This window comes from Lepus europaeus, chromosome 12 (assembly GCF_033115175.1).
Source record: "Lepus europaeus isolate LE1 chromosome 12, mLepTim1.pri, whole genome shotgun sequence".
Lineage (NCBI taxonomy): Eukaryota > Metazoa > Chordata > Mammalia > Lagomorpha > Leporidae > Lepus > Lepus europaeus.
The window spans coordinates 99890045-99916252 of NC_084838.1; the positions used below are offsets into that span (position 1 = coordinate 99890045).

At 45.9% G+C, this 26208-nt stretch overlaps 1 protein-coding gene across 1 annotated transcript in view; it reads left to right on the top strand.

Moving 5' to 3' along the window:
• Window positions 1-26208, top strand: part of SHC3 (SHC adaptor protein 3) — a 169610-nt gene that overhangs the window by 24019 nt on the left and 119383 nt on the right. The window contains exon 2 of the mRNA XM_062206804.1: window positions 17200-17270. Coding sequence (XP_062062788.1) covers window positions 17200-17270 — 71 coding nt within the window. The remainder of the gene's footprint in view (window positions 1-17199; window positions 17271-26208) is intronic.

The window sequence follows — 26208 nt, forward strand, 5'->3', positions numbered from 1 at the left end:
ACACACACAAACACTGGCAGATCCAATAAAGCATAATTACCGCTCCCCTGGCCCTACACTGTCCTGAGCTCCCTCATGCCTCTATCAGTCCTGTACTACTCCAGAGGAATCCAGTACTCTGACGTTTGCCACCATTGATTAGATTACAGCAATGATTTTTTTAAGCAAAATATATATATACATATATATATATATATATATATATATATAGCAACAATATTGGTCAGGTTAGTACAGTTAAATATGGCCAGTTCCTCTAGTTTGGATCACAAATTTCAAATAAATTCAAGGTTATTATTTTAAGGCAATTTTATAACTACAAAACTTTGATGAAAGCTTGTATAAAATGGATCAGACTTATTAATTGATGAAATTTGAGTTTTTCGTCTCTCAGAAACACATAGACACTCATAAGGATTTTTTTTTTAACTTTTAGCATCTGTAAGTCAAATCATTATGCAACCACAGATCATTTCAAAAGCTGGGAGCAGCGTTTTACCTGAATTAGAATCTCCTCATCTCCTGCAAATGGATTTCGTTTGATCCCTAGTTTATAGAGCAGGTGGTGACACTGAGCCACCATGGGGTGGAGGAGCACAATCCACAGGACTCTGGTGAAATGGATAAAGTTCACAGGCTCGGGGAGTGCAGCCGTGCGACACACAGTTTACAAGTGCTCAGGCCAACTAGCTTTCAGTGTAGAGATTAGCTTATAGGATATCGCTCATCTTCATATTATAATTAATCATTGAGAAGCCCTTAAACATGGAATTTAATTTAGAAAATGTCAACTTATTGATATTTTAGGTCATGCACCTGTAGCCCCAGTTGCATGTTATGCATCCATTTTCAGGATAGTATTCTAGACAGGGAAAAATGGACACCTAGATAAACTGTGGGATAATGTAGAAATCTATAGCAAATTCATAATAGTCTACTTTTCCTTCAAATTTCCTTTAACTTTTTTTTTTTAAAAAAAGATTTATGTATTTGAAAGGCAGAGTTACAGAGAGAGGAGAGACAGAGAGAGATCTTCAGTTCTCTGGTTCACTCCCCAAATGACAGCAACAGCTGGTGCTGGGCCAGGCTGAAGCCAGGAGCCAGCAGCCAGGAGCTTTTTCCCAGTCTCCCACGTGGGTGCAGGGGCCCAAGCCTACGGGACGCGGGTGCTGCAAGAGGCAGCTTTACCTGCTAAGCCACAGTGCCCACACCTTAACTTTTTATTTGGAAATAATTACAGGCTTGTGGGAAGTTACAAATACAATGCTCATTTTACTTCTTTTTTCCCTTTGCTAAGAGTCCCCTCCCTGTTCTCATGACAGCCCCTTGGATCAATGTAGCGAAGCAGACAGACCTGTTCACTAACAGTGAATGTCTATATTCCAGAAGAATTTCTGGAAACACAGAGAAATGCCAGTACTGTATGCATCACAAAACAGCACAAATTGAAGCTAATAAGTGAAATAAAAAGGTAATGAAAAATTGAGATTCATGAGCACCCGGTGCCAACAAGCGAAGTGCAGTCCTGTCGGCTTTTAAGTCCTAGTTACCGCAAGGCTGTCGGAAGCATCGCAGCTTCGTTAGCCCTTGGTGAAAGCATTCAACCTTTCTTTTGTACCCATTACGTGTGAGGCCTTAGGAGCACGTAGGTTCTGAGCGGCGAAAGGTGGAAATGGGGGCTGGAGCCGTGCTCTGTGTGTGGGGGAAACGGGGCAGGGTTCTGCATGGCTCAACATTAACATTGTCTTTAACAAATTTTACTTATTGATTTCCATTTATTTGAAAGGCAGAGAGAGAGAGAGAGAGAGAGATTGATTCAGACAAACACAGAGATCCTTCATCTGCTGTTCCACTCCCCCAAATGACTGTAACAGCCAGGGCTGGGCCAGGCCAAAGCTAGCAGCCCTGAACTCAACCTTGGTCTCCTACGTGGGTGGCAGGGACTGATGTACTTGAGCCATCACATCTGCCTGCGTTAGTATGAAAGCAAATCCAAAGCAGAGACAGGACTCAAACCCGGGCACTCCAGTAGGGGATGGGGATGTTCCAAGTTGCATCTTAACTGCTTCACCAAACACCTGCCCCTGGCTCAACATGTTGGAGATGAGCTGGGGTGCGAGGTGTCTACAGGGAGGAAGGAGAAGGCAGTCCCAGAGAGCTGGAAAGGCTTACATCGTCCCTGTTTTGAGTCTTGGCAGCTGGGCTTTCTGACATTCTCTGTGCTAAGCATTACAGTGTGGAAGAGAGGAGAAAGGACATCTTGCAAAGAGGCGAAGAGGTCAATGCTAATTCAACAGCAAGAATTTGCTTGCGAGGGAGGACTGTTATTACTCAAGGAGTGGTCACGTGATATTTGGTGTGAATCATTGAGGATTGGACGGGATCTGCGAAGTGGAGAAGGGAGGAGAGGAGAGGAGGGAGGGAGGGAGGGAGGGAAGACAGATTCCAGCAGGAGGAATTGCATATGCAGAAATACCATGTGTGAAAGAACAGGATGGGAATGGAAAATCTGGCTTGACAGCAGGATGAGTGTAGTTGGCGTGTGAAGCGCGGAAGGCAGTGAAGACCAGGCTGATTATTTGTTCGCATTTATGGCTTCCTGTCCTGGCCAGAACAAATCCTCAGTAAGTGCAGGGCCTCACTCATCGTGTTTGCTGCTGTTGCCAAGGGGAGTATTTGGCACACAGATGACTAACAAATGGATAAGGACCTTCTTTGCCAGATACTCACCCAAAACTCTGTTGGCGTGGATGCAGTCAGGACAGCCATTATGGAAGACAGCATGGACGTTCCTCAAAATATTAAAAGTAGAACTACCACGTGGTCCAGCACTCTCAGGGCTAAGGATGTGAGGACAGTTCACAAAGCTCATGCAAGAGGTGGGCATTATGGCACAGTGGGTTAAGTTGCCCCTTGGGACACCCACATTCCACATTGGAGTGCCTAGTTCAAGTCCTGGCTAGCCCACACTTCTGATCCAGCTTCCTATGAATGATGGCCCAAGTGTTTGGGTTCTGCCACCCACATGGGAAACTCAGATAGCATTCCTGGCTCCTGGCTTTGGCCTCACCTACTCCTGGCTGTTGAGAGAATTTGGGGAGTTAACCAGTGGCAGGAAGATCTTTCTGTCTCTCATTCCACCTTTCAAGTAAACAACTATATCTTTTTTTTTAAAGTTCATGGAAAAATAGAATTAAGAGATTTATTTTGGTGCAATTATTTTTTTCATAACACACATTTTCCAAGAACTGTTTGAAGACCCTTTGTATATTAAAATTAAATGAAATCAATATTTTGAAGAGATACCTATACTCCCATGCATGTTGTAGCACTATTCCCAACAGCCAAGTGAGGAATTGGTCTAAGTACCCATCAATGGGTGAATGGTTAAAGGAAACATAGTCTTTGTACAATGGGATACTATTCAGTCTTTAAAAAAAAAGAATGAAATCTGTCACTAATGACAGCATGCAAGGATCTGCAGATCATTATGGTAAGTGAAATAAGCCAGGCATAGAAAGACAAACGCTGTGTGTTCTCACTTGTATGTGGAATTTAAAAAAAAATCTGATCTCATAGAAGCAGATAGTGGAATAGTGGCCACCAGTGGCTGCTGAGGGTGTGGGGAGACAGAAGGCCTCACCCAGGGGATGGAGATCTGCTTCTCTTACAATTTGAGGCTACTATGGATGTTATTACTATGAATATTTTTGAACATTTGTTTTTGTGTACATTTGAGCTCATTTCTTCCAGAGTGGAAGTGCTACATCACAGGGCGTGTACATGTTAGGCTATTGAAGAAAATGCCAAACAATTTTCTGAAGGTTTTGCACTCCCTCAGTCATGAATGAGCATTCCCGTGGCTCCACGTCCTCTCTCACCCTTGATATTTTCCATGCTACCCTCCTGGTGGGTGTACAGTGTGTCTACCTGGGCCCGCTGACTGTATCTGTCACTTCAAATTACCTGAAATTTTAATGTACAAATTTAAGCTTGCATTTTTCTCATACTAGCTCTGATATTTGAAGCTAAGGACTATTTCAGCCTAGAGGAGGCATGAGCTTGCCTCCAATGCCACTCTTCCTGTCCCAAGCTCATTCCACCTTCTGTGCCTGGTTGGACTTTCCCTTCCACAATATTACTCTATCAAAACATAACCACAACAGTTATCTAGCCTTCACTGATTTTATCAATTATTCAGCATTGCTTCTTTCCATTTTTTTCTTGGATTTATGTTAAATCCTGCTTGCATATAGCCTAATTAATTTTTTCAGAGGGCTTCTGGGTGATAAACTTTTTGAACCTATACATAAATGAAAACACTCTCTACTTTCTTCTCACCCCTGCAATGTATTTGGGGTCTTCAAAATATTCCTGGAAAATGCATATTAATTAAAAAACTATGCATGACTTTCAAACATTGCTTCATCAATAGAATTCCCTTTTAAGTTCACTGTACCATGAACTTTTGGAACCAATTTTGTAGTTTAGCTGTGGTTGAAGTCTAGGTTCAAAAGTTATTTCCCCTTAGAGTCTGGAAGGTGTTGATCCATTGCCTTTTGTGTCTGAAGTTACTGATGAGAAGTCTGCTGTCCATCTGCTCACTCTTTATTTTTTAAACAATAGTATGTATTTATAATTTCAGTAGAATATGCATAATGAAGTTTGCCATTTAAAGCATTTTAAGTGTCAGTTCAGTGGCGTGTTCATGTTGCTGCATCTCATTCTTTCTGTGTCATGGAATTCTCTGCTCCTGAAACATTTCCAATCATGTCTTTGCCACCATCCTGACAGTGCCACAGCATGAAGTTCATTGTCTGTTTGTGCTTTCGATCCTGCTCAGCTCTTGGTGTAACTTTTCCCATGAGGGTTTGGGTCTTCAGTTGTGGGAAAGGCTTCCGTAATACCCTCGTTGCATTCTTACTTCTGAACCTTCAGTGAGATGGCTGTTGGCACATCTGAACGTCCAGGCCTCTTAAATTTGCTTCGACAGATTCTGGCTTTGTCTGTTGTGCTGTGTAGCACTCATTGTGGTTGATTCCCAAAGGTCCATGTGCTCCCTGCTTGTTGGGTAGCAGCAGTGTATTTTGGGAACTTCTCCCCATCTCTCAGGGTGGCCTTGGCTCTCCTAAGCCAGTCATTGCAATCACGTCCCCACTGTGTATGACTGGCTCAGGAACCAGAATGAAGTTGAGCAGCACAAAGCACTCTCTTGGCAACTTGGTGTGTCTCCCTGGTGCATCCTGTGTTCCGTGCCACTCTCTGTCTTCCACTGCAGGCATGGCACTTGGGATTGTTTTCTTCAGCTCTACTCTGATGGACTCTTCTTTTTTCAGGATTGCCTAAAGGTGGCTGGTCTCCTGACGCTCTTTTCTTCTGTCTTTTAAGAATTCACTTGTGCTCTAAAAATCTTTGCTATTGCTGGGTGTTTGAGTGGAAGGCAGAGGCTTCCTTATCCATAAACACTGCCAACACCATGTAGAAACTTTATTAGCTTTTTCAATAGAAAAAAAATTGTCTGAATCCCAACACACATGTATTTCCTTGGGTACCTGGTCATAGGGAGTGGATGCTCTGCGCTGTTATCCCCAGCTTGTTAGTGGGAGAACATCCCCATGGCCCAAAGAGCTGTGGTCTGTCCTAGATGTCTCACCATCTCTAACTTGAACTTCATTGAGACAAAGGAGGCTCAGTACATAAACTTGTTAATCATCAAAGCTGTGATTACTTATTGACCTTGAAAAATAGAAAGTATAGTTTTAGGATTTTCAGAATGAATCCATATTATACTTTTTTAAATGGCTAGTAAACAAAATCTGATTTCATCCAGCCACACAAAGATATCCCTGGTCAGCAGATGGCGGAGGTCAAGAGTTTGGGTCTGGTGGGAGGTGGTCTGGAACCAAATGCTGGCTCGTCCAGTGACACACCATGCTCACCACTCCTCCTCTTCCAGGACTGCTTCTCCAGGGGTGGCTTCTGACCAGAGATCAGCTGTAAGTCCCACCCCAGATCCATTGATTCAGAAACTCTGGATTGGGGTCCGGAAGCCCTCCAGAGGATTTTAATGCATTCTCAAGTTTTAAGATCTTTGGGTTTATTGAGCCATTAATAGATGCCAGCCAGAAAAGGACCAGGTTCTGGGACAAGTGCCTGAGACTTCCAGTCACAATGCTAGACAGCAGTTAGAAAAATGTCCACTGGACCTTACGGCCAAGTCTATTCTTGTAATGAAAATTTGGAGAATGAAGCATAAATCATTTACATTGAACCTACATTGGCTACAGATTAGAAGGGGCAGGAAAATGCAAATTAGGGACAGCTTAGGGGTAGAAGTACAATTTGTAAGAAGTAATTGCTGCTTCCAGATTAGGGTTAGTGGTCCAGAAAGTTCATACACAAACAGGGCCCAGTGGGCCTGGGGGCCCGCCGTGATGAAATAGAAGTCAAGGTTTCCACATACCTTGATTTCACCTGTACCTGTTAAATGATTAAATTCCCTTATCTCTTTTCTAGCCCTTGTAATTAACTTTAGGACAGCTCAGAATTTTTCGTTTTCAATTCGATGGACCCTCCGCAGTTCTGGCTCCGGGTTCCTAATCCCAGAACCCTCTAAGAGCCCCTGGTGAAAGGACAGAGCTGCTGTCATCTTCATCCTTGGGACACTCAAGACCAAGGCTGCCAGGGCTCCACAGAGCTCAGAGATGGCAGCTCTCAGCTCCCTAGGGTGGGGCCGGAGCCCCCAGGGTCCGAGGGGTGACAAAGCTCAGCTCAGCTTTCTCAACTCTTGTGTGGCTTCTGGCTCTCCCGTGCCTTTGCCCGCCTGCTCAGACACAGTGCAGAGAAGGGTCTTTGTCGAGACTCCTTTAGAAAATAATGGCTTTTGTCTGTGCTCTGGGCTGTTAGCAGTCTTTTCTTCTGCATTGAAGGAGCAACATTTCTCATTTATTTTCCTCTTGCTCCTGATGAATTGAGTTTTCTTTTGAGGCCTTTGTAAGTTGCAGCTCTTTTTCTGATGGCTCTGATTTCTTGCCTACACACTCCCATTATTTCTTTGAATTCTTTAGCAAGCCAGCTCAGTCCATTCTGTCAGTGACATTCTCATTGCTGTTACAGGAACTCTGTCTCCACCCCTCAGCGTTCTTCCTTTTAATGTTCCCCATTCAGAAAGCTAATTTTATGCCGTGCCCTTGAGTTATTATTTTTAATAACAGTGCTGTTTCCCCACATTCCTGTTTCCCAATGAAAGATTTCAGAAACTTGTTGAGAATTACGAATTTTTTAATACCATGAACTTGAGCTTTCAAAAAGTCTATCTATCACTGTTGTATCATCGATTTTCTAATATTTGGGATTTCTCTCGTGCCCTGAATGGGAGCCATGTGCCCAGGACTTATTGCAGGACAGGAGGAGCCCCAGGAGCAAGCCATGACGTTCTGGGATCCACAAGATCACCTTTGAAGAAATGAAGCACCCTGAAATTGAAGCCACTTTTAGCTCAATGTGAATTGCAGCTGAGCCCTCGACCATGCATATGAAGGTGGCCCCAAGAACCTGGACTAAAGTGAGCCATTTATTCCCGGTGATATGGGTTAAAATTAGGTGCAGGCTGCTGGATGCTGGACAGCCAACTCACCAGAGCTGATGCAAGGGAACAGATTTAATCAAGAACGTGGCCATCTTGGGAGAAGGCCAGCTTCTTTAGTCTCAAATATGCCTGTCACAATGTGCAAGCCAGTAGGAGAACGTTTGAAAGGAGAAAGGGGGTGGTATGGGGGTGGCAGAAACAAGGGGGCAAAGGCTAAGCCAGCTGCATGTTGGCCTCCAGCCCGGTGATAAGGGGCTGGGTGCAGTCACAGTGGTTTACGTGCAGCTAGCAGTCATAAATCCAGTCCTCTGGTGATGATGGTGGGGGTGGAGGGGCTCGCTGGAGGCCAGGTTCTAGAATTTTCAGGCAGACATTATTTATCTGTTGAACACACACTCTAATTAGTCGGGAGATCAGCGGCTAGATTTTGTTAATCAGGATGTGAAAAGGAAAAGGAAGTTGTATTCATTGAGGTTGCACCAACACCCACCCCTGCCTTTCACTGAAGCCAGCAGGACAGAATGTCCTTGACACCTGTTAGCAGACTAACGGGTCTGATAAATCAATCAATCAATCAATCAATATTTAAAAGTATTATTCTTTATTTTCTTACATTATTTTTATAATTTTGTTTATTGGCTTTTTTTTTGACAGATAGAGCTAGACAGTGAGAGAGAGAGAGACAGACAGAAAGGTCTTCCTTCCGTTGGTTCACTCCCTAAATGGCCGCTGCGGCCGGCGCTGCGCTGATCTGAAGCCAAGAGCCAGGTGCTTCTCCTGGTCTCCCACGTGGGTACAGGGCCCAAACACTTGGGCCATCCTTCACTGCACTCCTGGGCCAATGCAGAGAGCTGGACTGGAAGAGGAGCAGCTGGGACAGAACCGGTGCCCCGACCAGGACTATAACCCGGGGTGCTGGCGCCGCAGGCGGAGGATTAGCCTAGTGAGCCGCGGTGCCGGCCAGCTCTATCTCTTTTTAAAATTATATTTAAGGTATACAAATTTCAGGTATACAGATTTAGGAACATATTTATACTTCTCACCCCTCCCTCCCTCATGCCCACACTCCCACCCTTTTTCCTTTTTTCTCTTCTATTCCCTCTGTTAATTTTTACAGTGAGCTACTTTCAATTTACGTTATACTCATAAGATCAACCCTACACTAAGTGAAGAGTTAAACAAATAGTATGAAGAGAAAAAATACTGTTCCTCAACAGTAGAGACAAGGGCTGTAAACAATCACTGAGGCTCAGAATGTCTATGTCACCCCATATGTTACATTTTTGGTCCCCTATTAACTACCACAATCAGAGAACACATGGTATTTGTCTTTGTGGGACCAGCTTATTTCACTAAGTAGAATGGTTTTCAGTGGCATCCGTCTTGTTGCAAAAGGCAGGGTTTCATTCTTTTTTATGGCTGAGTAGTATTCTTTTTTAAAAAAGATTTATTTAGAAGGCAGAGTTACAGGCCGGCGCCGCGGCTCACTAGGCTAATCCTCCACCTTGCGGCGCCGGCACACCGGGTTCTAGTCCTGGTCGGGGCACCGATCCTGTCCCGGTTGCCCCTCTTCCAGGCCAGCTCTCTGCTGTGGCCAGGGAGTGATAAGCACCTGGCTCCTGCCATCGGATCAGCACGGTGCGCCGGCCGCAGCGCGCCTACCGCGGCGGCCATTGGAGGGTGAACCAACGGCTAGGAAGACCTTTCTCTCTGTCTCTCTCTCACTGTCCAGTCTGCCTGTTAAAAAAAAAAAAAAAAAGGAAGGTAGAGTTACAAAGAGGCAGAGAGAGAGAGAGAGACAGACAGACACAGAAAGAGAGAGAGAGAGAGAAAGGGAGAGAGAGAGAGAGAGAGAGAGGTCTTCCATCCACTGGTTCACCCCCCAGATGGCCACAGCAGCCAGAGCTGTGCTAATCTGAAGCCAAGAGCCAGGAGTTTCTTCCTGCTCTCCCATGCAGGCGCAGGGGCCCAAGCCCCTGGACTATCCTCCACTGCCCTCCCAGGCCGGATTGCAAGTGGAGCATCCGGGACTTGAAACGGTGTCCATATAGCCTTACCCACTATGCCACAGCGCTGTCCCCCGAGAAGTATTCTATAGTGTATCTATTACATAACTTCTTTATCCAGGCATCAGTTGATGGAGATGCGGCTCTATCTCTTTAACCTCTTTAGGCTTCGTTTTTGTGTGGGGGGTAGGTTGGCCTGTTGGAAAAGAAGGGCCCTTCCTTTACTAGCGTGTGGACCACACGCCTGTATAGCCATACACGCAGTCCCCAGCTGAGCTGGATGGGTAGAGTCTTTCCCTAGTGCAGGACCAGTTACATCACCGTGTTTACTGCTCAGCCACCTTTTCTTCTCACGCCCGTTGACATGTGTCTCTTTCTCCTGGACAGTAATCCCATTTCTGGCAGTATCTCCTATTTTTCACCTATTTCATCTCATTTTTATCTTCTTCAGAAGTTTCTTTGTGTTCTTAAGGAGCTTCTTTTATTATTTAAACTTCAGAATTAATTTTCTAAGTTCTAGAGGGAAAACTCCTGTTGGGACTTTAATTGTCATTACAGCGAGATTATAGATTCATTTTGGGGAGAATTGGCACGCTTTTATATTAAATCGTCCCACCTAGAGAGCATGAGATACTTTTTGCAGCTGAGCAGGGCCTTTTTAATTCATTCATTCATTCATGAAAGGGTTCTTCAACTTGGTGTTGCATATTTCTTGTTAAAGGTGTTCCATGCTTTTTCATGTTATGGTCAATGAGATATTTTCCTTCTTATTTTATCCCTCGTTTCAAGCATCTGCCTGGCATAGAATGTATTTAATCGTCTTACTATTTCTTTACCGCTTTTAAAACGCACACATATTTTTACCCTTTGTGAATAGTATTGGCTTTAATTGGCAAGGTCGACCCATTTTTCATTGTGTACTTTCTTTTTCTTAATCCTTTGTTTTGCTGGTGAGGCCAATCTTATTTGCTTCTTTCTTTTGTTCTGTAGTGTTTGAAGTCATTCTACTGGTATTGTTTACAGTGGTTTTTAACATTTTGCATACATGTACATTTATGTTTTTCTGCTGCTACTTGGAATCCGTCAGTTCTGGACCTGCCTCCACAAAGCACAATAGTCGCTTGAACACCCTGCGTTTGTATCTGTCTCTGCTGTGCACACTGGGATCTTCTGAGATTTTAGTTCGTGACAGTGGTTAATGAAACGCGTATTTAAAATGCTGCATCCAGAATTACCAAGGGATGCGTGTACCTGTGGCTTTTGTTGGTTCTTCTCTCATCATTGTTTCTGCAGCCCACACCCTCCTCTTCACTGCATTCGCTGTCTTTCTGGAATCATTCTTTCAGAGATTGTCTGTGGGTGGTAACTGCGAGTTCTCGTTCTGCTCTCCCACTTGTATGGGAGTTTGGGTGGAAATAAGAAACTTGGCTCAATATTTCTCTTCTTCAGACTTCGGGTGATTGTTGCTTGTCTTCTTGTGTTTGTTGTAGGAAGAGAATTTGGTTGCCACAGTCGCCTTCCTTTGTGACTAACCTGTTTTTTTCCCCCCACTCATGGAATGTTTTTAGAATATTCTCTCTTGATGTTTTTGTCCTGTAATTAAGTTACTAAATATCTGCAAGTGCACTTTTTTTCCCACATGTTCTCTGAGAGCCCTGCAAATACGAGCACTCCTGTCTCTAACATTAGCCACTTTATTTTATTAATAATTGAGTATTTCTTTCCCTTCAGTTAACATTTTTTTCCTGTAATTGCTTTGAGGAAGATGGATCTAAACTCTGAGGTTTTACACTTTTAGTTGTGTTTCAGTTCTTCTGGCACTTGACTTTTCTGGAATCCACTGTTCAGCTTTAGGAATTCTTCAGTTTTGTACGTATCTGGAGTCTGTAGATTGAGATTGTTAATTTTCTCTAAATCAACAGATTTTCTCTCTGCTAGCAAAATTCATAGATACAGAATGGAAAAGTCACCCTCAATCCCTATGGTGACTGGAACTTTAAAAAAATTGGAATATGGTGAAGAAGTACAAGATGTAATATGGAGTTTCCATCAGAAACCAAATAGTTTTTGAGGAGTAGGGAGACATCACAAAATGGTTTTAAAATTCTTTATTAAAAATACGTACAGGACACAGGACTGGCAAGGAAGTATAACAGAATAGACTTTATATCAAGGCCCGCGCAGAAATCGGAATTCAATGTACCACAAAGTTGGCACTTCAGTTGAAGAAGTGGATGCATTGTTAACTAAATGGTGTTGATATAAGTAGGGGTCCATATCATATCAATCCCTAAGTAGACAAGGACATCCCGAGCTGATGTAGAACTAGATGAAGAACAAAAAGTGAAACACTTGAGTAAATCAATACAGATAGAAATAATAACCAATAATTATTGTTAAAATAAAATGTAGGGAAATAATTATAAAGGACTTGGAGTTAGAAAGACCTTCTTAAGCAAGACTGGACACTCGGAGGTCATACAGAAAATGATGGGCTTATGTGAGTGTAGCATTCAAACAGTAATGACTGTTGTTAGGTAAAACATAGACACTCTCAAAACAAAATGATTGAATAAGAGGTTACCAGCCCATTAATCCATGAGCAGAAGACAAGGAGCTGAATACTAAATTGGGCAAAAGATACAATTACCAGGAAAAGAAATGCTAACAGGCAATAAACAAGTGAGAAAAACAAATCTAGTAAGCACGAAGAAAATGGAAATTTTAAAAATGAGATAACCTTTTTCAAAAAACATCTATCATCTATCTATGTTCTATATTTATTTGAAATACAGAGAGAAGAGAAAGAAAGAAAGAGAGAGAGAGAGAGAGGGAGAAAGAAAGAAAAGAAAGGGAAGGAAGGAAGGAAGGAAAGAAGGAAGGAAGGAAGGAAGGAAGGAAGGAAGGAAGGAAGGAAGGAAGGAAGGGAGGGAGGGAGAGAGAGAATCTTCCATCTGCTGGTCCACTCCCAAAATAGCCACAATAGCCAGGTCTGGGTTGGGCCGAAACCAGGAGCCAGGAGCTCCATCCTGGATTTCCACATGGATGGAAGGATCCCAACTACTTGGGCCATCTTTCACTGCTTTCCCAGGTGCGTTAGCAGGGAGCTGGACTAGAATCAAACTGGTCCTCTGATATGGGATACTGGTGTTGCAAACTGTGGTGTAACCCGTTGTGCCACGATGCCAAAAAAATGAGATACTCTTGCCCATCTTTGGCAAGGATACAAAAGATTGATGTGGTATGGTGGTGTGAAGGATGGAGGCCACTGTGCTTACCTGTGCGCACTCCTGCTGGTGAGAGGACAAATCTCCACCTCGCCGTGGGAGGATCATCCATCTCTGACATTGGTGGTGATAGTGACGTCCTCTGCAAATGTGGTGGTGGAATTCACATAACCCTGAGAGATTAGTCCTGGTCCACACATAAGTTTGCAAAGGTGCTGTGGTATTGTTTACTTAATTCTGTGTTGGTAATCATGGAACCATCGTGGTAACCATGGACACGGTAGCATTCACATACATCTGCAACAGTGGTTGTGATTTTAGCGTGACTCTGTGATGGAGGAGCCAGACAGTGTTGATCATGGCCATGTTTATGTCACTGTGTAGTCCTAGCCTTTACTCACATAGTGCTGCCCTCTGGTACGTGGTAATCACATACCCCTGTGACACGGGTGCTATGGTTTAGATGGGGCTTGTCTCCCAAAGGATCATGTGTTGGAGGCTTGGTCCCCAACATGGCTGTATGGGAGGTGGCAGAACCTTTAAGAGGTGAGAGTTGCTGCCAGCTGATTAGGTCCCTTGGAGTATCACCCGGGAAGAGATTAAGGGAGCGTGGTGAGGCTGTGGTCAATGCTCAGAGGAGCGTGTTACAGAAGCACAAGCGTGGCCCTCTCCAGGCTGCTGTGTCTTCCCATGTCATCTTTCTTTCTTGGACATACCCCCACCATTGTGCATCACCACGTGGTGATCCGGCCAAGGGGGTTCTCATCAGAGACTGAGTCTATGGGACTGTCCATTCATGTTCTTTCAGCCTCCAAAACTGTGAACTAAGAAACTTCTTCTGCACATTACCCAGCTTCAGGTATTTCATTAAACCAATGGAAAATGAATGGAAACAACAGATGATGGTGCAGCTCCCATCATGGTGGTAGCGATGGCCATCACTTACCTGTACAACATTGGTCATGGGCTGTCACGTATGTACACAATAACTGCTACCTTGGTGGTGGTGTTACATAACTCTGTGATGGTGATAGTGGATGATAGCGGTATTCACTTAATTCTGGGCTAGTGCTTGTGATACAAAGACAACTCAGTCATGGTGTTGGTGGTAGATACATGATTGCAATGTTGTCATAGTATCCACATAATTTTGCAGTGTTGTTCATAGCATTTTGCATCTCTCTGTGACATTGGTGGGAGTGTTAAGATAATGCCAGTATGGTAGTGGTTATAGTCACGTAACTCAGCAATCTTATTAATAGTATTCCCATAAGTGTAACACTGGAGCTCATGGAATTCACATACTTTTTTGAGTGTTGATTTTTTTTTTTGACAGGCAGAGTTAGACAGTGAGAGAGAGAGACAGAGAGAAAGGTCTTCCTTCCACTGATTCACTCCCCAAATGGCCGCTACGGCTGGCGCGCTGCACCGATCCGAAGCTAGGATCCAGGTGCTTCCTCCTGGTCTCCCATACGGGTGCAGGGCCCAAGCACTTGGGCCATCCTCCACTGCATTCCCGGGCCACAGCAGAGAGCTGGACTGGAAGAGGAGCAACCGGGACTAGAACCTGGTGTGCTGGCTCCACAGGTGGAGGATTAACCTAGTGAGCCGTGGCGCTGGCCGAGTTTATTTTTGATAACTGTTCATGTATAAATTTTTCATAAAACACATTTTTCCAGGAACATTTTGACATACTGAGTATGCATGGATTTCAAACTTTTTTGCACCGAAATAAACTTACCTTTTTTTATTTATTTTTTTATTTATTTGACAGATAGAGTTAGACAATGAGAGAGAGAGAGACAAAGGTCTTCCTTCGGTTGGTTCACCCCCCCCCCCCCCCCAACGGCCGCCACGGCCGGAGCTACACTGATCTGAAGCCAGGATCCAGGTGCTTCCTCCTGGTCTCCCATGAGGGTGCAGGGGCCCAAGCACTTGGGCCATCCTCCGCTGCACTCCTGGGCCAGAGCAGAGAGCTGGACTGGAAGAGGAGCAACGGGGCTAGAACCCAGCGCCCATATGGGATGCTAACACCGCAGGTGGAGGATTAACCAAGTGAGCCACGGCACCGGCCCCTAAACTTACCTTTAAATTCCATTTTTCTGTGACCTTTTGGAGTACCCTTGTATACCTCTCTGATGGGGTAGGTATTCCTATAACATCAGCCATAGTTTCCACTTAACTTTGTGGTAGTGCACATGGTATTGGCATGACTGCAACTTCCATCATGTCCTTTATATAAATATACACTCATATTGGGGCAAATACCCATATAACTCTAACAATGAGGCATTTTCAGTCACAGTTTTCACACAACTGTGACATTATCATGAACCATAATTCCACAATGACGGTGGTGGTGTTCATGTAACTGCTACAATTTTTGGTGCTATTCTCATTGTTCTGTAATGTGAGTCATGGTATTAATGAAACTGCAGTGGCGACGCTCGTATTTCCATAGCTCTATGATTTTGGTATCTGTGGTATTCACATAACTGGATTGTTGCTTGTACTCATATTAACACTGCCACATTGGTTATGGTTTCCGTATCACATTGCAACATAGATGCTATATTGCAGAATTCTGTGACTTTGGTGGTCTTGGTTATGTGAGTCAGGGCTCTCTAGAGATACAGAGTAGGTAGGATATGCACATAAGCACATGAAGGAGACTTTAGTAGGAGGTTTGGCTCACGCCATTGTGACAGCTAAGTCCCACAGCAGGTCATTAGCAGGCTGGAGAGCTGGGTTGCTGGCAGTGTGGAAAAGTAATAAAAGCGGAAGATCTGAGCTTAGTGGGAGGCCTAAAGACCTGAGCGCTAGCAACGGGGCTGTGGGAATGGTCCTGGAGTCCAAAGGAGTCAAGCAGAGGCCTAGCTTTGTCCTTGAGAGAGCCCCAAATCATCTTCCTGTTGCAGAATGCCAGCCCACTAGTGGTGCCCGCCCACATGGAGGCTGACCTCCCACCTAGCGCACTCAGATTCACAGGCTAATCTCATTTGGAAAGGCGTCATAGACACACCCAAAATAATGCTTTTCCAGGTCTCTAGGCGTCCCTTCATCTAGGCACTTTGACACCACAGAATTACCCATAATATTGTTTATCACGTAACTCTGTGGCAGTGCTTCTGTTACGGGAACCCGTGATGTCGGTGATTGTAATTGCATATAGTTAATATACATCTCTGTGGCATTGGCCGTGGAATGCGCATAACTGTGATGGTGGGGGTGGTGTTTAGACAACTCCGTGGTACTGGTGGTGGTGCAATGGTGGGTGCAGTAGACACATCACTATGATTATTGATAAAGACCTAGGCTCAAAGTAGTTTAAAGTTTTGCTTAAGGTTGCATAACAAGGTATGGCAAAGCCAATCTCAAATTCAGGTTTTCTGAATAATTCAAATGCAGTATTTTCTGGATCATACCATGAGGTCTCTTCCTGCTAAATCTAAAGACATTCTTTGCTAAAAATAGTTGTGTCTTCAAACTCCCCAAGGCCTTTGGAGCATAAATATTACATGTAGTTCTTTACCTGTAGTTGCAGTGATGTCCATATAGTCACATACACCTTCTTCAAATGCGAAGCTGGTAAAGTTCTAGTTATGCATAATGAATAAATTTGAACTTCTGGAAGTTTATGGTGAAGATTACAAAAGAGGACTTCCTGGTAAACTAAAGTAATCTATAGTTTATTCACAAAGCCCAAAGTATATTTATTGGATAATAAACTTTAATCTCGATGAAAGCATTGTCATGTAGCATTTTCATTCTTTTCTCTCTCTTTTTTTTTTAAAAAAGTTACAAATTCTTGGGAGACCTATAAAGAACTAGAAATAAAGAACTAGAAATTGTGGTCCATGGCAAACACATGTTTAAATCATCATTGAAATAATAAAATAATTACTCATTGAAATAAACATTTGAGATGGCGGCATTTTACAGTGTGTATCACCTCAATAAATGGTTGTAAATGAATTTGCTAATGAGTTTTAGAGAAGTCAATCTAAGCACTCAGGATATTTTCTTATGGATGTGGGCTGTTGGTCCTTATGAATTTCTTTGGTGGATCGGTGTTGTGACACAGTGGATTAAGCCGCTGCCTGCGACACTGGCACCCCATGTGGGTGCTCGTTCAAAACCCGGTTGCTCTGATCCAGGTCCCTGCTCATGTGACAGGAAGCTGGACTCAGACCCTGTGATATGGAATGCAGGTGTCCCAAGCAGCATCTTAACCTCTGCACCGTACACACCTGCTCCTGGGTTATTTCTTAAAAAAAAAAAAAAAAAAAAAGGCCGGAAGCTTCATCCTAGCATGTAAAGTATGATGGAAGCCTCTCAGTTCCCAGGGCTCATGCTGTCCATTTTTTTCCCCTTGCAGTACTTGGGCTGCATTGAAGTTCTACGCTCTATGCGGTCTCTTGACTTCAGTACAAGAACACAGATTACCAGGTAAGACCCCCTTGAACATGAACTCCTGCGATTTTACTTTAGAAGGGCAAGATCTCAGATCTCTGATAGCTTAGACATTTCCAGAAGGAAACCTTGCCCATTGGAGTGGCGGTGCTTGGTGGCAGTGAGTCAGGACTCACTGTGTCTGAGACATTGGCTTGCTCGTCTGTCTGTGACATGCACGCAGCAGGAACATCTCTAAGGACACTGTGCCCTTCCAAGCTCTTTATATAATCAAGCAACCGCAGTGCTTATGTTTGTTTTTTGAATGCATGAAACTTTCACATGAGCCTGATACTTCAAAATTAACCGAACCGTGTTCTTTTTACAAAAGAGAAGATGTGAAGTGAGAATTTCCAACAGTGCACACCGAGAATAAAATGCATAGAACTGGAGTTGGAAATATTCATGGAAATAGGTCATTTAGCAGGTGGACCAGTTCTTCAAGGTGTCAGTGGTTTTGAATAGCTTTTGTTTATTATCTATCACCAACTAGATTCTAAACTTCTTGAGGGCCACTGTTTAAACATTGCTTGTAGAACACATTTTAGCACTGTGTGTAGTTCTTGGTAGAGCTTCCGTCTTTGGGAAAGTGTCAATTTCAAGTCATTTTGAAGAAGAGACGTGGAGGGAGTCTGAAATGGCTGCATTTCTGTGGCTATTAGAAGTTTAAGTTGCTCCTGCACTGTGAAATTGCTTAATCTATTTATTTATGTTTATTTAAAATTTTTTTTTAATTTATTCGAAAGGTAGAGATACAGAGAGGCAGAGAGAGAGAGAGAAAGAGAGAGAGAGAGAGAGAGAGAAGTCTTCCATCTGCTGGTTCACTCCTCAAATGGCTGCAACAGCCAGAGCTGCTGCCGATGCAAAGCCAGGAGCCAGGAGCTTCTTTCAGGTCTACCACGCGGGTAAAGGTGCCCAAGGACTTGGGCCATCTTCTACTGCTTTCCCAGGCCATAGCAGAGAGCTGGATTGGAAGTGGAGTGGCCAGGACTCAAACCGGTGCCCATATAGGATGCTAGTACTGCAGGTGGTGGCTTTACCCGCTATGCCACAGCACTGGCCCAAAAATTGCTTAATTTAAACAGTGACCTCAGAAAATGCCTCCTGCTTACTACTTCAAATCACACCTTTTGGGTTAGCAAGCCAGTCTAAGGATCAAGCTTTAGGAAGCAATTATGGGTGGTAATTAGCTGCTAAGTCAGGTACACACCTCAATTCTGATTTAAGCACCATAACGACACCTCTTCTTCCTGACCAAGGAAGTTCATGATCAAAAGTGTTGATGTTTCGCTTCTCTAAAGCAACTTGAGATGCATGGGGTGGCAGTGTTCCAACCTTGATGACTACACGAAGGAGGGAATCCACCTCAACATATGAGGGGCTTCAGAAAGTTCATGGAAAATGGATTTAAAAGATAAGTTTGTTTTGGTGCAAATTAATTTTGAAATCACATTTTTTTCCATAATACACATGAACTTTTTGAAGACCCTTTAAATTTGTAGAAAATGGGAAAGAAGTGGTATTTTGCAGCAACAGCATTTAAAAGAAAAGTTTGAGTGTTCCGTGGTCAACTGTTCATTCACTCTATTCATGAGAAGGTAAACACAGTACACTGTTGTGGGCAGAGCACTTTGCCAGTGCTTGGGGGAATGTGGGCATTGTATGACTCTGTTCATGTTCTCATGTGTAGTAGCTGCTGTTTCTAAAAGAATAGCAATCAATTAGGAGAGAACCGGTAGCCCTTTCTCCTGAACTCCATTCACATTGTTAGAATTTCAAGATGATTTCATGTCAAAGTTTCCCTGTCATATTTATTGAGCATTTCTTGCTGGCTGTGTGCACACCATGTACTAGACTACAGGGGCTGTTTTGCCAGGCCTCCCAACATTGAGGACAAAGATTGATATGCAAATTGTTGAGGGCCACGTACTTGGTCCTGCTCCTTGGAGATGAGAGTGGAGTGGAGGCACAAGTAGATCATTTCAGTTTTCTACTTGATGAGCCTATGGCTCTGGGGCTCCCTGGGGCAGAACCCCAGTGGGATGATGCAATAATAATATTGTAGAAGAAAGCAGGTGAGAAAGGCATGGTGGGCTTGGAGGTTGGAATGTTCTTTGCAGTCTGATTCCCTTGAGATTTGTGCAAAAAGGAAGCAGTGCAACGGGACAACTTGAACACTGTTGTTGGACTTCGGAAACTTGATGTTGAATTCTGCTTGTACGACCATTGTCTGGGGTTCTATTAGAATTTTTGAAAATTGTGTTTGCTTGTCGCCATGATGCTTTCTGCCTCGTGACTTTTGTGCCATGTGGTATGTTGCTTCGGGTACTTAACACCTGGAGACCACTCAAAAGAAACACTTGGACAAGTCAGCAGCAGAAGGGAGCCCTCTACATGTGTGAGCAGAAGACACAGCAGTGTCGTGTAGGAGTGGCACACAGCGGAGCTTCTAAGATCTCAGTGGTAACTGAGTGTTAGTCACGTCTAGCCTGAATTCTGCCACCAACTTACTTTATATACCAGGGACATTTGTGGAAAGATGTAAAGAAATGAATGTTGAAATTAAGTTATATTATTTGGACACGAGGAAATCTTGTTTCCGAAGTCCCTCTAGCCATACTTTTCAGAAAAATATGTGTTTTCAATAATATACCTGCTTATTGGTGCTATTTTCAATTTTGGATGTCACTTAAAAATTATACCTAGATGAAGCCTGGTCAGAGTTGGTTAAGTTTTATGCTGCTCCGGGTGTCTGAGTTTAAATTATTGCGGCATTTTCAAAAACCTTGGGCTCGGATTACTGATGCCTCTCTGCAAATGAAGTTGCCATTGATTATGTCGTCAGTGTCAGGGTAGCCGTTGTCCGTCGCCTGCGCCCTACACCTTGGCTGAAATGCTTGGTGAGTCCGTGCCCAGCACAAGGAGGAGACAGCCTGGCTATAGAGCTCACTTCTGCTGATTTCCACCTGTAAGAAGTCTGGCCTTGACTCTCAAGGAGAGCACTGTTTGTGCAAGCCTTCTTGGGAGTACAGAGACACACCGGAAGAAGCAGCTTCTGCCAGCGGATTTTCCTCCCCAATGTGCCCTTGGCCACGACCCTCAGCCAGCACAGCCTTACCAGGGTCAGGCCTGAGCTCATGTCTCCTAACGGCGTCCCTAGTCGAATGTGGCTTTGAAGTGTGGCAAATAACACCACCCCCTTGTAGATTCACAATGCATATTACAATGTCCAAGGCTACATAGAACTCCCATAGAGGACAGTGATACTTGGCCATTCTAGAATTTCTCCCACTTGCTCAATGGACTCCAGGGACCTGCCCTCCTCCCTTGCCCATGCCTGTGGCCTGGATTTCAGCCTGCTGTGCAGGGATGGGGCACGAGGTGTTGTCACCCTGGTAGAGGTGGGGCCTCAGTTGGAGGTCGGTCGGAGACTTCTGCTTCCATCCCAATTGGACTGTTGGATTTCCACGCTGGTGGCTGTAGCTACAAGAGCTTAACAGCCACCATCGTGGGCTCGTGTTTGGCTGTCCTGTGTGTGCCTCCGGAGAGCTGTTGTCAGCTGTTGTCACCGTCCACTGAGGGACGGTGGGAGCTGTGTGGTTGTAGTTCCCATATGAGGACTCTGGAGTGGGGCCATGCTCCCAGGGGCTGAGCATGTGCAGTGGTCATGGAGGGGCTGTGCTCTTCCCCTCTGCCGTCCACAGTATCCGACCTGCTGAACTACAGGGTCTGTGCAGCCCAGTGGGGTCCGGTCCTGCAGATGTGCAGGAGGCTCCTGTGGCCTTGCTTCCTAGGCCTCTGTGGTCTGACCTTCTATCCCCTGTACTTTGATTTCCTCCACTACTTTTTAAGTTGTATTTGCAATGTCCAATTTTATCTGATGTTTAAGCCACCCCAAGTCATTCCTAGAACATGGACAGCTGTAAATAAATCTGTTTCCAGTTAAACCCAGGGCAACTGGCCACGTGGCCTTCCCCTGCAATGACCGTGAACACCTGATGTGGATTTGGGGCATTTATCCTGCTGACTTCCTGCACGGCCCGGATGTGCTAGGCAATGTCAGGTCCACTTCCACCAAGTCCTGAGGACATGTGTGCTTCACTACATGAGCTTCTGCCACACTGCCAGGGTGGGTGGCAGGTGGATTTCATCATCCAGGACTCAACATGCACCTGCCTCTTCAAATTGCAGAGTGAACAATTGAATCTACTTTAAGCTTTTCCTGTTTTCCTATTTTTGGAAGTCACCATAGTTTCAATGGCCCTAAAAACCTTTGTCTGACCTAGATTGACACAGGCCACCACCAGTACAGCTCCAAAAGATGGGTGTGGCTTACAGGCCAGCGCCCTGCACCTTCTCCTGAGGACCCTGCTCCTGGATGGCGGCGTTGTGACAGTTCTCCAGGGATATGCATTGAGTCTCCTTTTGTTTGAAAACCAAAATCAAGCATCTCACTTTTAGGAAAGCCAGTTCCTTTTCGTTCTCACTCTTGTATGGGCTGATGTTGGGAGACTGTCATCATGGATGTCCATGTGTGTGTGTGAGTGTGTATGTGTGTGTACGTGTATATATGTGAGTGTGTACGTGTGCATGTGTGTGTATGCATGTGTGTTGTGTGAGTGTGTATGTGTACATGTGTACGTGTGTGTGTGTGTTTCAGTTCATAGTACCTGTACCATCTGCTGGCCATGGCACCCTCACAACACTGAAGCAACAAGGCCGAGGGACCAAGGAACCGACCATCTGCGAGTGAGCGGACAGAAGGCTGGGAAGTGGGGGTGATTCGCGTCTGACGTTTCCAGCGAGGGACTGGGGTTAGAAGGTGGCCTGGGACCAGGTGACACTGGTCTGAAAGTGCCAGGCACTGCGGTAGCTGCAGGACTTTGTGTCTGCGGGCACTGAGGATCTGAGGACGAAGGGAGCAGAGACTTGGAGAGGTCTGACTTGCAGGTGCCTCTGAGAATCGCAGCCTGGCATGCATGAGGAGGCTCCCTCTGCCGCCAGCGTCAGGGCGTCCTGTTCATCCTGGATGGGGACAAGCTGGACAAGCCTCATCACAGCTCACGACTCCGTCCGCCCTCTCTTCTCCTAAGAGTCTACCGGGAGGCCTGGCAGCTCAGCCATGGCTTCCCGCGGTCTGAAAAGGCTCTCAGGGAGAAGCAGCCCCAGTGGAAAACTTGCACACACGGCCCTTCAGCTCCACCCCGTCGTGGGCCCCTCGTCTGTGTGCGCTCTACCCCAGCTCCTCGGCACCTGCTCTCACAGGAATGAGCACCTTCCCTGAGACTGCTGTGCGCCCTCGTCTGACTTCCTGCACGAGAAGGCTTGGCCAGGCTGTGCGCTGGGTCCTCTCCCACCCGCGAGCTTCTGCCGACACCACTATCATCTCGCCGCAGGCACTTCTGTGCCGCGTGGGTGTTTGCACCCAGGTTCCTTGGCCATCCAACAGTGCATGCTGTGCCATGTTAGGAAAGACCACACTTACTAACGAGATTTGCGTTATTTGTAGAGGATTTTCCTATTCTCAGGACATCACTGCGGCTGCAGAAGGTGCGTGGACCAGAAGATGGATGAAGAGGATGAAGGACAGGTAAGACCCGGGCCCCTCGGAGCCTCGGAAGCTTCAGAAGTCTCGGGAATGCCATGAAGGTGTGACTGCACCTGCCCAGGTGCAGGAGGGAGATGCCTTGGGGCAGTGGGGGTCTGGGTATCTTTTGTTCAGGCTTTGTGGCCGTTACTTCCTTTTTGAGAGTAGGCAGTATGAACTCTACCACATGGCAGGGATTGGCTGCTGGTGCCGTGTGCTCCTGGAGGGCATCGTGTTAGGGTGAGGGTGACTTCTTGCTCGCCCAGCCCAGGAGTCGTGACTCTGAGAGGCTCTGTCTTTGGTGATCCAGCACAGCAGTGATGTCAAGATGCACATCTGTATGCCCCTCCTCCCCCGGCGCCCCCACCTCCAGGCACAAGGTGTAGAACACAGAGCCCACTTTAGCACCCGGTCTTCCTCAGGTCTGACAACGACCCTGATCTGTAGATCTGATCTTCCAGGATTCCTTCTTTCCTTCAGAATAAACACTGCCAGTGTCGACTTAGGGTAGACGTGCCAGGGAAAGGAGCAAAGCCATTTCTACAGACTGTCGGAGGCTGGCTGGATTTCAGAATCAGAAAGGAGAACTCCGACATGGATAATCCCTCTCTCTCACCCCTGTGCCGGAGTGGCTGGGGTTCAATTTCAGCCCCAGGGGCTCATTCTAAAGGTGCTTATTCTAAATGCATTTGATGACTGCGCTTCTTCCTCCCCGTCCTGGCCCTGCAGAGGGGCGAGGCCTGGCTGGGAAGAAGGCTTAGTGTTTCTGCAGCTCAGAATTGTTTGAAACACCAGGCCACCTGCACACGCTGGAACTCACCCGTGTATTGTTACAACTCCAGGGCAGATAGCAGCTATAGTAATGTTGTATCCGGTGTGCAGCAATGTGCTAGACCCAGGGGTTGCTAGGTTTCCAGGTCTCCAGGGGGCCACAGTGCAGGAGAGAGACCTAGAGTAGCAAGGCAATGGGATATGCATCCACTGCTGGTGTGTGCAGACTGTCACGGAAACACAGGACAGAGTCCCTATGGGCCTGGGTGAGTCCAGGAAGACTTCTCAGAAGAGGCTGCGTTTTAGGCCAGGGTGATTGTCTCCGCCAAACTGAAGGAGGCACAGGACTGGGTAATTGCCTACACCCGGACCGGGTCCTCAGGGCAGGTCACAGGTGCCTGCATTGCGAGCAGAGCCACTCCTGAAATGCTGTCGTGAACCAACGCAAGTTCTGCCTGTCCTCCCTGGGCAACGACTCAAATGCCTGCCCAAGGACTGGGACCTGAGCCAGCTCAGGGCAGGATCAGGGACCGTCTGTGCCCATCAGGATCTGGCCCGAGCCTCGCAGGCTGTGCTTCCTCCAGGCCTCATCCTGTTCTGTTTTTGTGTTCAGTCCCTCAAGCATAATGCAAGTTACTAGAGGTGTGTTACTGTGTGAGGTTAAGCAGCGCACGGCCGTGGGAATGCCTGGGGCAGCTGTGGTGGAGGGAAGACCCCAGGGGCAGGAGTCTCAGTTTGAGCCGCCCCCTGCTCCCCAGGGAGGTTATCCAGGGAGTCCCAGAGGAGCAGTGGACGGACCTTCTGTGCAGGGTGTGGGTGCTGGGCTCAGCCTCACAGACCCCTTGAGGGGACACTGAGTGTCTGCCCACCAACTGCCTCCTCTCAGTGCTCTCTGGCTCGTTGGGGCCAGGCTGAGCCAGCTGCAAAAGCTGGAGAAGCTGCTCTGAGAGTGGTGGAGGCCAGACACGGCCACTCAGGGGACAGCGGTCACGTTTAGGGTCTGATCACGTGGCTCAGAGTGGCCAGCGCTCCCAGCTGATGGCTCTGGCTGAAGACACCCGGTGTCTGTCTCCTTCACCTGTACGTCTTGGCTGAGGCTCCTCTGAACAGCTGTCTTGGTCCAGTCTTTGAAAGGCAGGCTCTGGACCCCTTGGAGCCGGGACAGTTGACACCAGGCAAGCATCCTTATCCAGTGGGCGAGGACCAGGACCCAGGGTACCAGCACAGCACAGACCACTGAGAGACACACACTATCACACTGCTTAGGGCCAGGGCGGTCCTCATCTGGGGAACAGGTGCAGAACCCCTACGTACAGGCTCACTGGGAGGCTTAAAAACGAGAACAGCCAGGTACTGGGAAGATCCAGATAGGGTTATTATCATCAATCTCACTTTGATATGGACTCTTCGTACATTTCCACATTTGAAAACATCCATCAGTTGCTGGACAATTAGGAATGGCAACTGATTCAATCCAGGGCATTTTTTTTTTTTTTTCCAAAATGAAAAGAGAGCTTGCAACACACTGAAGTTGGTGAAAATATTTGCTGACCAGGCATTCATTTTCACTTGAGCCAATGTTTCCTGCAGCATCATTGCATGCCCCGGCTTTGCTGCTGCTGCTGACGGCACCGATGTCGAGCCTCTTCTGTGTTGCAGGCACTGCACTAAGCATGTCATCCATTCCTTCAACACGTGTTTATCGAGCATATGCCATGTCCAGCACTGTTTACATACAGAGAGCAGCGCTACATAAGTGGGGAGAGGGAGATCAATCCACAGAGCTTAACATAAGTAGTCTATGAAGGAGAACCAATGAGCCATTTCGTATCATCCAGCATAGTCATTTCGGACACTGAGGAGGGTGCATGGTGTTTTCTCTCAGTAACCTGGGAGACAGGTTGGGTGCATTGGAGGGTGAGAAAACAGCATTGGGGATTTGGCACAAGTTGTCTGAGACTGCATGGCTAGAACACAGCAAAGCTGAGGTTTTACAGAGCAGCCTGAACCCAGAGCTGAAAGTCATGTGTAGTCCATTCTGCTGCTACAGCTTGAGGATCCCTGGTCTGAAAATCCAAACGCCAAATCCTGAGCACTTGCATGATGGCACGAGTAGGAATTTCTATACCATGAAGCTTTGTTTCATGCACAAAAATCACTAAATATGTTGTATAAATTACCTTCAGACTGTGTATATAAGGTGCCTATGAACCGTAAATGAATTTTGTGCTAAGGTGTAGGTCCCATGTCTCAGATATGTCACTATGGATATACAAAAATTCCCAAGTCTGAAATCCAAAGCACTCTGGCCCCAAGCACTTTGGATAAAGAAGGCTCAACCTGTACTTGTGAAAGGGGTTTGCATCCTTCAGAAAGCCATGCATAAGGAGAAGTCCCATGGGGAGGCTGAGCAGGTGGACACCACTTGGAGAATGGAAATTGTGTTAAGCAAAGGGCATTTCCTGGTCACAGTGGTGTGATGTCCTTAAAGTACGAAGGAAATGAACATGAAGGAAATGAACAGATGTCAAAGCCCTTGGCACCTGCTGGGTTGAAGGGACAAGTCTAGGAAGAGGG